At 49.4% G+C, this 16384-nt stretch overlaps 6 protein-coding genes across 6 annotated transcripts; 3 read left to right on the forward strand and 3 right to left on the reverse strand.

Moving 5' to 3' along the window:
- Positions 1–446: 446 nt before the first annotated feature.
- Positions 447–2724, forward strand: F9C07_1037 (dual specificity protein kinase; the record flags this gene model as incomplete). The annotated part of the gene is made up of 6 exons (XM_041288456.1): positions 447–1280; positions 1343–1421; positions 1472–1819; positions 1873–2335; positions 2386–2473; positions 2527–2724. 6 exons carry the CDS (start codon positions 447–449, stop codon positions 2722–2724), a joined length of 2010 nt encoding a protein of 669 aa, XP_041140912.1.
- A 178-nt stretch (positions 2725–2902) lies between these two features.
- On the forward strand, positions 2903–5357 carry F9C07_2058145 (amidase signature domain-containing protein; the record flags this gene model as incomplete). The annotated part of the gene is made up of 3 exons (XM_071508607.1): positions 2903–2989; positions 3717–5118; positions 5200–5357. 3 exons carry the CDS (start codon positions 2903–2905, stop codon positions 5355–5357), a joined length of 1647 nt encoding a protein of 548 aa, XP_071365741.1.
- Positions 5358–5405: 48 nt separating this feature from the next.
- Positions 5406–6500, reverse strand: F9C07_1067482 (GNAT family acetyltransferase). The gene is made up of 3 exons (XM_041284149.2): positions 6336–6500; positions 6095–6200; positions 5406–5970 (listed from the first exon to the last, which is right to left on the reverse strand). Exons 2-3 carry the CDS (start codon positions 6196–6198, stop codon positions 5454–5456), a joined length of 621 nt encoding a protein of 206 aa, XP_041140910.1. The 5' UTR covers positions 6199–6200; positions 6336–6500; the 3' UTR covers positions 5406–5453.
- Positions 6501–6966: 466 nt separating this feature from the next.
- On the reverse strand, positions 6967–8681 carry F9C07_2279351 (Tricarboxylate/iron carrier). Its single transcript, XM_041284140.2, has 4 exons — positions 8361–8681; positions 8128–8261; positions 7983–8077; positions 6967–7927 (listed from the first exon to the last, which is right to left on the reverse strand). Exons 1-4 carry the CDS (start codon positions 8462–8464, stop codon positions 7247–7249), a joined length of 1014 nt encoding a protein of 337 aa, XP_041140909.1. The 5' UTR covers positions 8465–8681; the 3' UTR covers positions 6967–7246.
- Positions 8682–8736: 55 nt separating this feature from the next.
- Positions 8737–13064, reverse strand: F9C07_2279352 (uncharacterized protein). Its single transcript, XM_071510362.1, has 3 exons — positions 11769–13064; positions 9484–11508; positions 8737–9427 (listed from the first exon to the last, which is right to left on the reverse strand). The coding sequence occupies exons 1-3, from the start codon at positions 11792–11794 to the stop codon at positions 9241–9243; spliced, it is 2238 nt and encodes a 745-aa protein (XP_071365742.1). The 5' UTR covers positions 11795–13064; the 3' UTR covers positions 8737–9240.
- A 132-nt stretch (positions 13065–13196) lies between these two features.
- F9C07_1041 (uncharacterized protein) lies at positions 13197–13588 on the forward strand (the record flags this gene model as incomplete). Its single annotated transcript, XM_071507407.1, has 3 exons — positions 13197–13365; positions 13431–13516; positions 13541–13588. The coding sequence occupies 3 exons, from the start codon at positions 13197–13199 to the stop codon at positions 13586–13588; spliced, it is 303 nt and encodes a 100-aa protein (XP_071365743.1).
- Positions 13589–16384: the final 2796 nt, after the last annotated feature.

Below are 16384 nucleotides of genomic sequence, written 5' to 3' on the forward strand. Positions count from 1 at the left end.
CTATTCCCATAATTTCCCCATTTCCTACTAGTTAGTATTTACCTCTGAAGGCTTCGCTCCTCCGACCGCCTCTCAGTCATCATCCCCACGCCTCTCAACCGCTTCCCTCCCTCTCCCATCTCCTCTCATTCTCTCTCGTCTTCATCGCCTCTCTGTCTATATTTCCTGAGACGACTTTTGCTTCACTGCCAATTATTTTCCTTGCGTTATTTTGTGCTGTCAACCGGATTCGCCGTCTATCAATCGACTGGGAGCATTACGAGAAACTCCGGGTTTCCGACCTGGTGTTTCGAGTCCCCTGTCTTTTCACCACCCCCCCCCAAAAGTAGAGTACGACGGTCTACTGCGATCCGACGGGGTTAGACCTCCTCTACCCTTCATAATTCTTCCCTGGTGCCTCGCCAGCATCCGCCGCTCCGACGACCGGTTGGATTTGTCTCCTCACCATGTCGACTCCCTCCACCGCCACTGCGACACACCCTACGCATCATCAGCAGCACTACGGATATCCTCACCACCCGCCCTACCAACCGAACCCTCCCTATCCGACCACGACCGCCGCGGCCACCTCTCGCCTTGCCACCACATATCCCTACGCCGTCAACCCGGCAACTGCCACCCTACCCTTCACACAATCTCCAAAGATCGTCTCGGCGGCTCCCACGCCGACGACGACGGCGGCAACTATGCCCCCAACTCACAATGGGGTCAGCGCTAGCGCGGCCCCAACCCAGACCGGAAGGAGGAAAAAGCCAGACTGGGGCGAGTTCTACAAGAATGGGATCCCGAAGGAAGTTATTGTCATCGATGATACTCCACCGCCGGAGCAGTCCAAGGGCTCCGCTCGCAACTTCGCGACGACGTCCACTGCGACGGCCGCCTCCAACGGAAACCTGCCCCAGCCCGCGGGAAAGAAACGGCGCACCGGGGTCGAGTCAGCGTATGATGTGACATATTATGACCGTCCGTCGTTCTCGATCAACCCTCAGCATTATGGAGAGGATTCTTCCGCTGCCTCCATTTCAACGGATCGCACGACGTCTCTGCACACTACTGCACCTACTTCGCTTTCTCAGGGAAGCTCTGGTGCGAGTAACGGTGTTTACTACGAGGATGCTAATATTGGACAAAAACGGAAACGGGTCACCACCCGCAAATCTGCTCGGGATGAGCAGAAACGGCGAGAACTGGAGAATGCCGGTGATGCGTTTTTGAACTATATTCCACCTCCCAAGCCGATCATCAAGGCAAAGGATGTTCCAGTGCCCGTTGTTCGGGACGTAAGTGGCTCATACACCTTTTTACATTATTTTCCGAGTCGCAGGATTTTAACACGCTGTAGTACGCAAACCGAGGAGAAAAGTACGATGACGATGATGGTCATTATATTGTGACACCAGACACCCCATTAACAGACCGATGTGGGTAACACCCGGTGACTGTATGTACTCGCCTGACTGACACTTCATAGATTCGATCATAAAACTTCTTGGCCAGGGAACGTTTGGAAAAGTGGTTGAAGCGTTTGATAAGCATCGCAAGACCCGTGTTGCGGTCAAGATCATTCGTTCCATTCAGAAGTACCGTGACGCGTCGCGGATTGAGCTTCGAGTGCTGTCGACATTGGCTTCGAACGACAGGCAAAATCGAAACAAATGCATCCATTTACGCGATTGCTTTGATTATCGCAACCATATTTGCATTGTCACGGACTTGCTGGGGCAAAGTGTTTTTGATTTTCTGAAGGGAAACGGCTTCGTCCCCTTTCCCAGTAGCCAAATTCAGAACTTTGCTCGGCAGTTGTTCACCAGCGTGGCCTGTGAGTGCTTCTATTACCCAAACCATTGGTAATTCGATACTGATATCACATAGTTTTGCACGATCTCAACCTTATTCACACCGACCTGAAGCCCGAAAATATCCTCCTTGTCAGTAATGCCTATCAAACCTTCACCTACAACCGCACGATCCCATCGTCGTCACACGCAATCTCCCGCAGCGCACGTCAAAGACGGGTTTTGTTGGACAGCGAGATTCGTCTGATTGATTTTGGATCCGCGACCTTCGATGACGAATACCACTCTTCCGTTGTTTCCACCAGACATTACCGGGCGCCAGAGATCATTCTGAACCTCGGCTGGAGTTTCCCTTGTGATATCTGGAGTATCGGCTGTATACTGGTCGAGTTCTTCACTGGAGACGCTCTTTTCCAGACCCATGACAATTTGGAACATCTTGCCATGATGGAGGCTGTCATAGGCGACCGGATCGATACTCGTCTTGTACGACAAGTGATGCAAGGCGGACGGAGTGGAAGCCAGAACCAGTCGGCCAAGTATGTCACGTCACTCCTATAGATGTTGAATAAGTGCTAATCCATGTTAGATACTTCATCCGCAACAAGCTTGATTATCCCAATGATGAAACTACTCGTGCCTCGCGGAAGTATGTGAGGGCTATGAAACAAATGACAGTATGTTATTGGTTACACCGTTGAACTTCTGAGGTCGTTGCTAAATGTAGCAGGATTTTATTCCCACCACCACCAAGTTCCACCGTTTATTCCTGGATCTTCTTCAACGCATTTTCGTTTATGACCCCAAGAACCGGATCACGGCCAAGGACGCTCTCAAGCACCCCTGGTTCAAAGAATCAATCGTGGATGATGGCACTGAAGCTCTGCGGATTGGGGAGCAGTTGCAGCGCAACACCCAACGCCGCTAGCCCGACACGTACCTGCGATGAGTACCTTCTCGGCAAATCCTCGTCGTGTTGATCTCAAGTGGCTATATGACACTGGTGCCTCGATGGCCATCCAGTCTGTAATTTGCATGAGTACGGGTTTATAAGTTACGATAGATGGTTTATTCTTTTGGTTATATGCATCTTTGGAATGGCAGCCATGCCCACGATGATCGATAATGCAGTGGAGACTGCCGACAGGTTGTCTCTGGGGCTCAAAATGGGATGCCCGCTGGAGAAATTGCCCGTATTTTCTAGCGGTTCTTTAAAAAAGCCATCGACATCTGAAGGAATCCAGCAACCGGAAGGGATGGGCAAAAGTGTAACGACGCCAGTATGGGTTCTTATCTATTTATTTATTACGGAGGACATGCTGTTTTTATTTTATTCACTTCTATTCGCACAACTAGGGGTCAGGATCTGGGGCCTGTGGGATATGGTCTTGTTTTTCTTCGTTTATATCTTCTCCGCATCGTCGATGTGCTTCATTCTTATCGGATTTTATTCATCGTCTTCTGGGGCGCTCTGGTGATATGATACAGGATTATATCTTGCATAGTTGTCTGGTATATTGTTCTTTTCTCATTGTTCATTCTCGCGGTAGTGCGTTTGACGGTCACTACGATCAGTGCCATCGGATCTTCGTCGGTGGCCAGAATAGCCGAATGATTACCTTCGCATGTTCTCCCTCGCCTGTCAGAGGGATCTGATGGCTGCCTTTGTACTTATAGGACTATACGACCCCTATACGTTAACGACTGTTGAAATGGTTTCTTTTTCCGTTCCCTTGTTAGGTTGACGCGATATCGGACATGATACGATGATGATCAGCAAATCACGATATACTTCAGAGACACTACGATACGATCTAAGCACGATAGTCACGCTAGCGGCATAGACTACGGCCAAAATACCCCTCATTATCGAACCCCTCATGTTATTTATTTATATACTCAGGATGATCCCATTGGCAGCCAAACCAACTTCTCTTTCAGCACATCATGGGCAGTAGTGAGACCAACGCTGACCTCCCTTTCGCATTCCATGAGCTCACAATACCGCAATACCACTCGGCACTCATCCATAGACGAACGACATGCGTCGCAACAATCACAGCGTATATCACCCGGATACACCAGTACAATAGCACCCTGAAAGCGATTCTAGCGATCAACCCTAACGCCCTGCATGAAGCCTACCAGAAAGACCAAGAACTCGCGCGTGGCATTGACAACACCGACGCAGTCAACCTTGAACTCGCCCTCCGACCTCTACATGGTGTCCCAATAATTCTAAAAGACACCTATACGACTGCATTTCTTCCCACTACATCTGGCGTTCGAGCTCTTCGCACCCTAACGACCGACACCTCATGCACTGTCGTGCAGAACCTCCTGAGCAATGGCGCCATCATCTTGGCCAAATCCAACCTGCACGAGTTCTCACTGGAGGGAATCACACTCTCTTCACTCGGCGGCCAAACCCTAAACCCCTACGACCTCACCCGCACCCCTGGCGGTTCCTCCGGTGGTACGGCCGTCGCCCTGGCGGCTAACATGGGACTGGTAGGCTGTGGTGGCGACACAATGAACTCACTGCGGTCACCAGCGTCTGCCTGCTCAGTGGTCGGCTTCCGGCCGACTCGGGGCCAGGTCTCCCGGAAAGGCATCGTTCCAGTTACAGAAACACAGGATGTAGCCGGGCCGATGGGTCGGACGGTAGGGGACGTGCGGATTCTCTTTGAAGCAATGAGAGGAGAAGATGCGGGAGATCCCGCGACTCTGAATGCGCTACGACGTCAATCACCCAGTCATACACGTACGTCCAAGATAAAATTGGGCATTTTGAAAGACTACTTTAGCGACGGAAGTACGGCCGAAGGTTTAACGGTCAACAAAGCCATCTATGACGCACTAACCAGGCTTGGGTCCAACTCACCATCCATTGACCTCGTTGAGATTCCTCATATGCCCGACTGGGACGTCTTACTTCTCCGTACCAAAGCAGATACCCAAGCTTACGAATTCCGCACCGTACTCGACGCTTTCCTCAACTCACAAACAGTAACCACACCGCACAGATCCTTGGCTGCCATCGCAGCAAGTGGCCAATATAACCCCCAAGCTATGACAGCCGTGTTTGACCAGACACTCCAAGGCGACGAGTTCACTCCCACAAGCCCCGAGTACTACTCCCGACTTGAGATGATAGGATCTCTCAAGGGGTCAGTAGAGCGGTGCTTCCAGGAGCATGGACTCACGGCCTTGGTGTATCCGCATCAGAGACAGCTTGTTGCAAGTGTGGGATGCACAGTTCAGCCAGGTCGAAATGGGATCCTGGCAGCGTTGACAGGGCGGCCAGCGATTTGCTTCCCTGGTAGGTTGATCCCTATCCAATGCGCCTACGTGGTGGATACCTGGATTGATACTAGACTGGCATGTGCTCATATTCATATAGCAGGATTCAGTCCCGAGACGCCCTCCGCACCCCTGGGCATCCCCATCGGCATCGAACTGATGGGCCAACCCTGGAAAGACCAGGAACTGTTAGATCTCGCGCAAAAATTCGAATCCGTCCTCAAAGCAAGAAAACCGCCCATTCTTCACCTAAACTAACCATATACATAACATCTACACAGGTACAGTATACATATATATAACCTTCGCAGACCGTCCCGCGATATGTACATCTATCAATCACGAAACATATATTCAAACCAATACCTGAAAATCTAAATTCTTTCTCCCAAGCTCATCTACAAACTCCCCAACAAACCCAAACCCACACTTCCTCAGCACAGCCTGACTCCCCAAATTGCCCTCCGCAGTAGCAGCCCACAACCCATCCGCAACAATTACAGCCTCATCCCCTGTCCCGTGCCCCTCTAAAATCTGCTTAATCTCCCCAAAATGACCCAATGCCCCCTTCACAGCCTCAGTCGCATACCCCTTCCCCCAAGCACCAGCATGAAATCCATACCCTAACTCCCATCGCACCCGATTCGACCCTGCCGGACACAAAGGCGTCGCCAGCCGCCTGATCCCCATCGTCCCGATCACCTTCGACTCAGGAAACGTAGTACTAGGCTGTAGTTCCCGAATAGCGAATATGATTTTCGGCTGCCTTTCCTGGGAAATCGTAGTATCATTATCATCAGACGCCAGAACGCAAGACGATAACATCCAATCTATCGTCTGAGAAATAGTCATATCAGGTGTCCCCTTTGACCTATTCACCAATTAGCATTAAACAAACACCATATTAACAAATACAAGAATCTAATATCCATAAAACAAACCCAATATAAGCAGGAAAAAAGAAAAGAGAAAAAGGAAGAAAAATTGAATCTCACCCCCATCTCGCAACCTCCGGGTCCCGACGCATCTCAAAGACATCCTCCGCGTCGGAGAGGGCAAGCGGTCGGATATCGAGGCGGGTGGTTTGGAAGGATATCATTTCTGGACAATTATGTATATCAAGTCTGTGGATTGCTATTCTGGATTGGATTTCAAGGGTCAAAGTGATGATGGTGGTTTTATGGGGGTTGGCAATGAGATGGGTGAGTCATTTAGGGTTGAGTCACGATGTCTCACCTGGTTTTGGGACAATTTGTATAACACTTTTGGGGTGTGGTCTTGGAATATATAATTTTATTTAGGGGGTAAATGTATAGTTGTTTAATTACTATATTAGTGTTTTTGAATTTTAACTGGGAAGAAAGTAGTGTCGTAGTGATATATATATATTGGCCAACTTGAACTGCAGTTGGTATTCGTGGACCTTCTAAACCGTGTATGAGCTACGCTTGGAACGCCTTGTAGGATATTGGAAGAAATCGTGGATTAAAAATGCATACAACCAAGCTAACATAGTTTTCAGCAAGTGTCGTGGTTATAGTATATGCATAATGCTGGTCGAGTCACGTTCATTGGAATCTGTTCCTAATTTGCTTTGATGAGAGGGTGTTGAACTTGGAATTGCTATTGGTGATATACATTTTATTGTATATTCTTGGGCCCTGAATTGGAAATATCAGATAATATTCAGTATTGTGGTAGAGGAGTGAGGATGAAGGGTTGTGTTGGCGGATGGGATGTAAGCTAGTGGTTTCTTCGGTCTACATTACCAATGTACTGAATTCTGGTCACGATTGGAAAGAGCTCTAATTGGAAGAAGTACGCTACGTGGCTTGGATTGCTTCGTGGTCTAGACTTTACTGCAATGAGATTACTGTAATTGGATACCTACGTAACTGGGGAGCTTCTGCGTTGGAGAGACGGAAGATATATTGATGAGTTTGCGAAGTAGACATCAAAGTAGTTGTCTATAAGCCGTTCATTGAGAAAGTGATATATCTATGTAATCTATCCATAGCCGGTATATACGGACTGAACCTTTTCTGTCCATGATGCGCCAACATCAAAAGGGTAATAGAAACGGAAGAAAAGAAAGCAAACAAAGCTGTGTCCCAAATGTCACCCATGCAAAACAAAACGAGAAAGCTTTACATCCCCCGGTTGAACTCGACCATCCCGTCCTTGCCACCCTTCTGCCAGAACTCCTCCTCCAAAGATTGCGCACTGATGGCCTGGCGCTGCGGGAAGGCTCCCAGCGCCAATGGCAGGGCAAACAGGGACGTAGCAAAGATCAATCCCAGGTTCAGTGGAAGCACCATACGGGGCCGAGCCTGGAGCCAAGCCGTCTTCTCCAGCCGGAGCAGAACCAACGGCGGCACGACCATGATTGGGGTCGCGTTCAGCACACGGCTGACCGCAGTCTCACCCACAGCAATGGTGGCCGCCTTCTTGCTCTTACCCAAGCTCTGGATCGGCTCGCCAGTCTCCTCCCGCTTCTTCTTCTCAGCCTCCGACAAAACAGGGTAGACGTCGATACCCTGGCGAATCTCCTCACCACGCATAAGGAACACGTTCAGGGCACTGGCACTGGACACAGCGGCGAAAGGCACCAGTCGTCCGAGCATGAGCTTAGTGCTGGGCGACAAACCCTTCAGACGGGGCACGAGAGCATTCAGACCCAGTGCCACCGAGCACGATGCCGACACTGCCATCAGGTATGACTTGGCCATCTGAGAGTAGGACAAAGGGGTGGACTTGTTCGCATTTGCGCTGTTGACGGCGACGTTAAGCGACTGGTTTGCAATCTGCCAAAGAAGTGTACCAGTGGTCTGACAAGTCAATATTAGCCGACGATATTGCTATACGTCACACAAGGGTCCATACCTGCAGCCCGGGCGTAAGCATGCCAGCCGTCACGACGAGGTTGGTCATAACGTAGCAGGACATGCGGAAAGGAAGGAAAACAGGTTCGCCGGTGTCTAAGGAGATTGATTAGACGTATTCAAGATATATCACACTGGCAACGGACCTGGATGCAGAGTGGAATCGACCACCTTCTTCGCACGCCACAACTCGGGTGTCATTGCGGGAATGTGGCTCTGCTTATACGAGGAAATAAGCTGCTTCGCACTCTCCAGCCCCGACGAGGAGACGAACAACATCCTAGTGAATATTAGTCAAAGTAAAGCCGGCGCATGAACAACATCATGCTGGATGCCGCCAGACAGGGCTCTCAGTCATGAAGAGGCGGAGGGACCATACCTCGGATCGGCGATGTCAGCCGAGTGTCGCACACGGCCCCAGTATGTACTCAGGTCATACTGAGAGGGAGGAAGGTCCCGATTGCCAGGAATGGAGCTGGACATGGCCGGAGAGCGAGCGTGAGAAGATGGCAAAGGCAGCACCTCTCGAGAAGAGTTCGTGGAGTGAGCGAGGGGGCGAGGGGGGAAAAAGAGTCATTCGGGGAAGAAGAAAATCATTCACACGAACCACTTCGCACTATCGGAGGCGGTGAGTCCGATAAGGCGCCAGGTCCACCAATGACAGGCCGCCAATTCCAGAAAGTCGGCAAGGGTCCCGTCACCGCCTTTGCAAGTGGATTTAAGGTCCGGATATCAATCCGAGAATAGCCGCCAGGTACGCTTTTTCACTGTTTATTTACTATGGGCATTCGCTATGGATTAAGTACAGTTCATTCAATACTCGGTCCTATCCAGTTGATGGGCCACGAGCTCCATCCTGATTTTGTCCAAAGTCACTAGTTGCAGTAGTACATAGGTATCACGTAGGCCGCTCGCCTGACAATTAATACAAAAATTAGGAAATAAATGATAAACGGCAGTATCTCACCAGAAATGCATAATAACATAGCCACCAATGTACAACGGTGAGCCAACACATGTTTCAAGGAAATATGGGGGGTATGTCTAAGCTATCGCACAACGAACAAAAGAGACCCGTTAAGAAACAAAAAAAAAAGAAGGAAAGGAAAACAAGAAAGAGTGTGGTCGTCAGTCTCGGGACCCCATCGTGAGGGCCGAGAGAAAAAGCTGACGCGAATCGTGTCATGATCTATCCATAATAGGCGCGCAAGCTGTTGGCTTGCTTGCCTGCGGATGTGGGGTTCATCGTCATAATTACTTTATCGGAATCGGTAGGATTTGTGGGCCAATGGCGACGTTGGTGCATGGCCAACGCTCCCGACGGGGACCCGGATGCGATTTCTTTGAGAAGGAGTATGAGTACAGAAGACACAGACGTAGACCGATGGCAAGTTGGCTCGCTCCAGACCGACACATTTGGTATGTAGCCAATGGCTGCACGATTCACTGTATCAGATCAGTACATTGGTTTGGTTGCAAGGCTTCGTGAAGGGGGTAGATACCATTGAATCATCAAGTGGCCACCATTGTCCATGGAATTACAGATACATCTGGTTCCATTGCTCGGATTGCTGTATCGGTCGGTGCTTGGGGTTGCCAGATCAGGATCCGTCATGGTCGTGGGGGACGTGTTTGGGGCCTGAAGATTGAGATCCAATTCGGCTCCAAATCGGGGTGGTGAGGAGCGGAGATGCGCCAAGGAGCGTGACGATCGGTTGACCCGTGAGCCGAAGTTGACAGTGTGGGATCGAGGAATGCGGCCCCTCTCCTGAAGTACCTTTCGGAGTGCATGCTGGGCATCACCGGATTCTTCTTCGGAATCAGCCAGGGGTGCCGGTATAGAACTGGCGCTGCGGTAGGCCATGTCGGACGGGATGATCATGGATTGCCGTTTTGGCGTGCGCTTCCAGTCGTCCAGCCCCTGTCTATAAGTTGGCCTTCTGGCTAGACCCCGAGAGGATCCGTTCCAAGGCGATGCCCGGCCGGATTGGGATGAAGCCGCAGTAGAGGTGTAGGAGCCCTTGGAGTGTGGTCGGGAGCCCGAGTCAGAGAAGGTCATCGAGGGATTACGGCTGGAAACGGTGGGATACTCCGAAACCTCTGTCGAGTCATACTCGCTTTCGGTCGTCGAACCATCCAAGTCCATCCCGGTGAGAGGGTCTGACAGCCCAGTAGGGGCTTCGGTGACGGGTTGCATCTCTGCCTTAGCTCTACCGTCCCTGCCTATCCGAAGGACAACGGACTGGGAGCGCCTGGGAAGACCAGCAGCGACTGAGTTGGAGCGCTGTAATGGCTGCCGCTGGGGTTTAGTAGGAGATGATCTCTTAGAAGGGCTCTTCCGGATACCACACGAAGACGACATCATTCCACCGAACCCGGGACGCTGTGCGGATATAGCACTCTGGGTGAGACTCCGAGTCAGCGTCGGTCGTGCCTGCCGAGGGGTGAAATCATCGTCATCGTCATCGACGTACGTGGGCAGCTTCTGGTGCACACTCTGCGTGCGTCGAAGCTGCTCCCTTTTGGATTCTTCAGTCTGGTGATGGTAGGGCTGACGTCCCGATCTCGAGAAAAGTCTCTTGTCCGGAGTAGGCTGGGGTCCTCCGAAGCGACGGGCCGGAGAACTCAGAAACATGGCTGGGTCTTCAGCCTTGTGAATGGGCATACGGGGGGAGGTCGAGAAAGGAGCGGGAAACAGGGCAGCGTCGGTGGGTGCCGCAGAGGTGAAAGCATACGTGTTGGTGTTGAATTCCGGCAGATCTAGGGTTCCCTCAATCGACGGCAACTGCGGGATGTGAGGGGCCTGAGAAAAGGCCGGGTTCATGTGAAATGAATCAGTCGTATGGGAGTCAAAGAAGTCAGTACTACTTCCGGACAAGCCCAAGTCCCCGCCTTGTGGCTCGAGGTCATGATCCCAGAACAATCTCTGCTGAGGAAAGAAAGGCGACGCGGATGCATCAATACCGGCCAGCTGGAAGGGGTCCGGAGACGTTTGAAGATCGCCAAACAGCCTGGGGGAGGCTCCCATCAAACGACTTGGAGTCTCGAGGTGCCCACCGATGGCACTCGAGGCTGACGGCCGTCGCCCTGTTCCGCTGACATTCTCCAGCCCGGTCACCTTTCTCCTGGAAGCACTGCTGGGCGGCGGGGTCTGCATGGAGGCAGCCGATTTGGTTGATTCCACCGTCCGGGGACCTTCTTCTTCAAAATTTCCATTGGGTTTGATCGCCCGGATGCGCTTGGCTGTATCCGTCTCCTGTTCCGATTCCTTCAGATTCCGCCCATTGGCTGACTCTGCGCCCGTGTTTGGCAGTCGGAGGGGGTTATTCAAAGGGGTACTCAGTCCGAACTTCTGGGGGGTTCGGAGGAACTCTGGGCTCGAAGCATATGGATCCGAGGTGTCCCAGGTGACTCTGGGGTCGAAGAAGCTCGATTCGAGCTTGGGGGTTTGGAAGGCTGAATCGTCGAAGACTGTGGTCGGAGGAGTCCTCGTAGGTGTCTGAGGTTCGCCGTGGGAAAAGCTGAAGCTGAACAGATCGGTCAGCTTCATCTTTCGGAGTAATGAGACGGAGCTCGTTTGGAGCTCCGCGAACCACAAAACCAATTCCCCAACAGCCTCAATTGGGTGTACGCCCCAACAAAATGTAGGAACAATGTGATTCGAGACAATTTAGGCAAGACGACAGAATCTGCCACAGTATTTCGATACAGAACTAGTGGGTGTAGGAGCAAACCCCGCCTGGGGGCAAAGAACTTAGGAACGGCGTAGATAGATTGACCAACATACCTGTGGACAGGGTGATCCCAACTCATGTCAGCAACGCTGTGATCCTAGCAACCATTCAACACAAGCTGCCAGGCAACCCTCTGGGGCGATGTCCAGATATTTGGGAGCCGTCCGGAATGTTGGAGTGGAGGGGTTCGGTAGGGATCGATTGGCCGATGAATGTACGCCTCCACAAGCTCATTTGAAGCCGAAGCTAGAAGGCCACCTCGCTAAGAGAGAAGAAATTTATGAATGAAACCCTCGGGAAAGAAATTAAAATAAAATAAAATACAGAAACAGGAAACTAGAGCATAATCCTCTATCTTTGTAATTGACGACCACAGGAGAAAGACAAAGAGGCGAGGAGGTTTGAACGAATATAGGGCGAGTGGGAAGGTGGTCGAAGGTTGGTAGGAAGGTTCTGATGGGAGCTCTCCTGGACAAAGGGAGAAAGTGGAGGAATGCGTACAGTGCGACCTGCCTCGAAAGCCCTTTATGATCGACTGTTCTTTGACCTGAGACACAGAGACGAGTTGGCAGTCAAGCTGGAGAAGAAGAGCGTTGTGAAAGAAGGAGAAGAATATCAACTTCGACCGAAGGATTGGTTGCAAAGAGAGGGGATTTTTTCTTATGTTTTTCTTTTTCTCTGTTGGTAATTTAGTAATGATTTGACAGGTTTTTTTTTACTGTCTTTTTTTTATGTATCCGCAGATCCACTGAATGGGGACCTCTTTTTTACACTACAAAATTTTTATTTGAATGAATTATGAAAATACCTATAAAACGAGATCCGGATCTGCTGGGAAAAATAACAGTTAGTACAGGTACTTTTAATCCGTTCCGGGTAATAATTCGATCAGGCTGCGGCCAACCAAAAAAGAGCCATACGGTTTAATCAAATCAAAAAGCCTCGCAGTCCGATCGTCCTCCACTTTTCAAGTGCTAATGTCTCGTTCTGGTGGAGACAACGCCGGTTGGTGAAGGAATACAGATGAGGCAGACATGGATAGCTGTGCAAGGCTACTACCATCCTAGGAAATCCGTTGACTATCCTCGGTTTATCGTTATACTTCAGGATAGGGTTGTGTGTGTGTCAGATGTGTATGGGTGGATTAACGAGGGGACTCGGAATTCTGGAACTGTGTAGGGCAGGGTATGGTGAGTGAGGTGATTTTTTGCAGTTGCCATGGTTGTCAAGGCAAAGTGTACATACAATAATTACAGAACTACCAGAAACAAAGTTGACGTACGATGGATATACATCCGATACTACGAATCAAACCGGTACCTTTCCCGGAGGTGGGACAAGTAACCAAAATGACCGGAAGGGAAGAAATTTGAAAACGGAAAGAGTATACAAAAGAACAATGGAACTGCAAAAGGCGTATGTCTGTGTACCTGACTCGACATCTACAACGGAAAAGCGTAACCCTACTACCCCAGGGAAACATGCAAAGTGTAAGTGATATTCCCAAGATGATTGATCTCAATGTTCGACGAATTAAGCCCGCCGTGGAGCGTCATTGGTTCCAAAGACAAGGAACGGCCGTCTCTCTTTCCGTGGATCGTCTGGCTCCATCATTTAATTTGAGCACGATCTATTTGCTGGCTGGTTTTGGTTGGTCTGACTTGCAGCCCGTCTCCTCTTTTTCCCTTTTTGACCTATAGTAGTACTCCGTACAGCTCCTCTTTGGCCCAGTCAGGTAGTATCCATCGTACTATGTCCTTCTCCCAGCATGAGAAGAACCATCACGCTCCGTGACCAAAGGGTTTGTTGTCTCCTTCCTTGACAGAGCGGATGGAGGAGAATCGAAACGAACAACAGACAATTCAAAGCATAAGGTTTGAATAAAATCGAAACTCCTTACGAGGTCTGACGCCGATCCAAACCGCATTTGGTGACGACAAGACTGACCCTGGTTACTACCCTAGTCAGAACTTAGGTATACTCCTACGAGACGACGTAGACAGTTAGACTACTCACTACCCTCGGACTCCCTTTCAACTGGGGTCGCTCTCGATTCCCGTCGTCCAACCAGTGACCTCTCGCCCCAAAGTCAGGCCAATTTTTTAGTTTGGGATTCTTGGATTTTCTCAGCTCCAGCCTCCAGCCTCCTCTTCGATCGGCTCTGCCCCCACGGGCTTAAAGACTGGAGAACGACGGAACCGAATGACGACATCCTAGGTGGTACTTTTTACTATAAACCTCGTACGCGTTCGGCGTTTCCTTGAATTAGATACCCAGGGCACCATCTTCCCCGGAAGAGGCGTCAACACTCCATTTTCCTACTTTTTTTTTCTAAAAAAAAAATGAATTATTTCAATTGAAGATTATCAATTCTATTCGTATTGACAGAAAACGGACAAATGATGACGTTAACGATTACAGTTCCAACCGTTAGTTTCGGAATATTTAATTGAGGACGGAGGGAAGTGAAAAAGACTATTTATTCTCTCTAGACCGCTAAAGCATTCAATTTCCATCGCCCTTTCCCCGTGACCGACTCCAGCTAATATTACCCGTTTGGGCATAACCATATTCAGGCAATCGGACATGAGGCGACATTCTAGACTCTCAACTGGTTCCAAGTTGCCCCTGTCTTGCCTGGGTTGATCCGCCCAATAATACTGTGACTGTGCTCAGCCTGATGGGGCTTGAAACTCCCGGTCAGCACTACTATTCACTCACTTTCAGGGCGTCAGCATGCTCCAGGGAAATTTGATATGGGGTCCCTTTCCGAGGTTGCTCCGTGACGTTTAATAATGAAGCTACTAAAACCAGTTATTCCAGTCCCATCAGACGATTTCTTTCCCCACAACGATTCTCTTCACGGTCGGCATGATTCCTAAGTCCTGACAGTAACACCTAGCAAACAATGCGAACCGAAGATGGCTAGTGCTGCACGCGAGCATTGGGACCTGCAGCGAACTAGCGGCCTGCGGTGTAATCCCGCAGGAATAGCTGTACATTGTGCATACGCTCGATGAATAATGGTCATCACCCCTGACATGGCGGCGCTGCAGCCTGGGTGATTGCCTAACTACCTTTTTTTTTTTTTTTCCCCTCAACACGCCACTACCCGAGTTCAGTTGACCTGGCGGTTAAAGTTGAGAACATCGGTAAGGAGCTCGATCTGCCAAGATCAATATGGCTGGTCTTCTTTCGGCGATCAACGTCTTGCATACCACTTTGGTCAAGTTGCCAGCTGTACGGAGTACAGTCGACCCTATTTATATTCCCGTTCCTGCCACCACAGTTTGATGGGAATAATGGACATTACCGAGATGCTTTGAGTCTCCAGAGTACTATCAATCCTATCATAAAGAAAATACTTTAGAGAATTTAATTTTTGTTATACATTCGTTATGTACCTCTCGCTTCGATTAACCATTCCTATCACAATCGGCTGGGCTCGGGTCGGACATGTCCGGCTGAGGAGTATCCAATCTCAACCTTGAACCCTCAATGGCTTATCGTTCAAAGTTATGTATAGTAGTCATTGATAAGCGACTTAATTTAACTTTCAACATGCACGATTCGGACCAACCCAAGCAAACTCTATAAACCAAACAACAATTTGAAATCTTAGACATGATCAAGAACCAACAGACTTTAGATCTCATGCTCGAAGATCGATCGCAGCGTGTTGGCAGGTGCCCACCTCACCCTACATTGACATGTCTCTCCCTCGTGCCGGGTAGATCCTTGAGATCAGATATCTGTACATCGTACGGAGTATACCCCCTATTACCCCTGTGGGCTAAGGTTCCCGGGGATAAGAGTGTCTCTTATTCTGTCCTACTGCCCCTCTAGGGCTGCACCCCTAGACTCCGTTGCTTCGGGATACCATGGGCTGGATAGCAACGCTTGACAAATCACATGGCAATATCATAGAAGTGCGGATCATGTACTTTTTGGGGACAATATCTCGAACTGACCACTTTGATAAAGATGTTGATGCAAGATTCAATACATATTAGCCCCTTTATCTAATTCTTACTCTTGTCTGCACTGTTTATATTCACAGCGTAGGTGTTTCGGTTGTAGTCTCGGCCGCCGGTGTTTGCATCCTAGATATGGAGAGCTATGATGATCCTTTACTGGTTTTTTCACGGTTGTCTTGTAGGGCAAAAGACCACTTTATCCCGTGTGAATCATTGTATTCCGTTTGAATTATGGATTCATTGGTTGGTTGCGTAGGCAGACCTTGGCTTGTCTGTCGCGCTAGTAATTACCTCTTTTGTCCTTTTTTCTTTTTATAGACTATACGGAGCTTAATTATATACTGTCTAGCTTCGTTTATGGTGAAATAAAGTATTATATCGACATTCAATTCATCATCTAGCAGTATATAGTGCATACCATGACTTATAGACGCCTAAACTTGCTATTGTTCGTAGATTTACTATCTTTCAAAACATAATGCTATATCTACATACAACCATATGAAGTAAACCTATGAAGCAATGAATACACAAAGGCTTTATTTCCAGCGTTCTTCGCGGAAACGAAGCGCAACTTGCTTTTGTCAGTAGAGGCGCTAACATCTACTGTTCATGTTTGGTCATTCGTACACAGAATGTTACTAATTCAGTCTGTAAGGAGCTTTATCTTGATTAGTTTCAAAAGAGCTCGT

The sequence above is a fragment of the Aspergillus flavus genome, chromosome 1 (assembly GCF_009017415.1).
Source record: "Aspergillus flavus chromosome 1, complete sequence".
NCBI lineage: Eukaryota > Fungi > Ascomycota > Eurotiomycetes > Eurotiales > Aspergillaceae > Aspergillus > Aspergillus flavus.

Coding starts and splice junctions, on each gene's coding strand:
- F9C07_2279352 (XM_071510362.1), bottom strand. CDS start 11,794: ATGAGTTGGGATCACCCTGTCCACAG. Junction 11,509..11,768: donor TGGGATCACCCTGTCCACAG/GTATGTTGGTCA, acceptor CGATCTGTTCAG/CTTCAGCTTTTCCCACGGCG. Junction 9,428..9,483: donor GGCCACTTGATGATTCAATG/GTATCTACCCCC, acceptor GATCTGATACAG/TGAATCGTGCAGCCATTGGC.
- F9C07_2279351 (XM_041284140.2), bottom strand. CDS start 8,464: ATGTCCAGCTCCATTCCTGGCAATCGGGACCTTCCTCCCTCTCAGTAT. Junction 8,078..8,127: donor CGATTCCACTCTGCATCCAG/GTCCGTTGCCAG, acceptor CAATCTCCTTAG/ACACCGGCGAACCTGTTTTC. Junction 7,928..7,982: donor TGCTTACGCCCGGGCTGCAG/GTATGGACCCTT, acceptor TTGACTTGTCAG/ACCACTGGTACACTTCTTTG.
- F9C07_1067482 (XM_041284149.2), bottom strand. CDS start 6,198: ATGATATCCTTCCAAACCACCCGCCTCGATATCCGACCGCTTGCCCTC. Junction 5,971..6,094: donor CCGGAGGTTGCGAGATGGGG/GTGAGATTCAAT, acceptor ATTGGTGAATAG/GTCAAAGGGGACACCTGATA.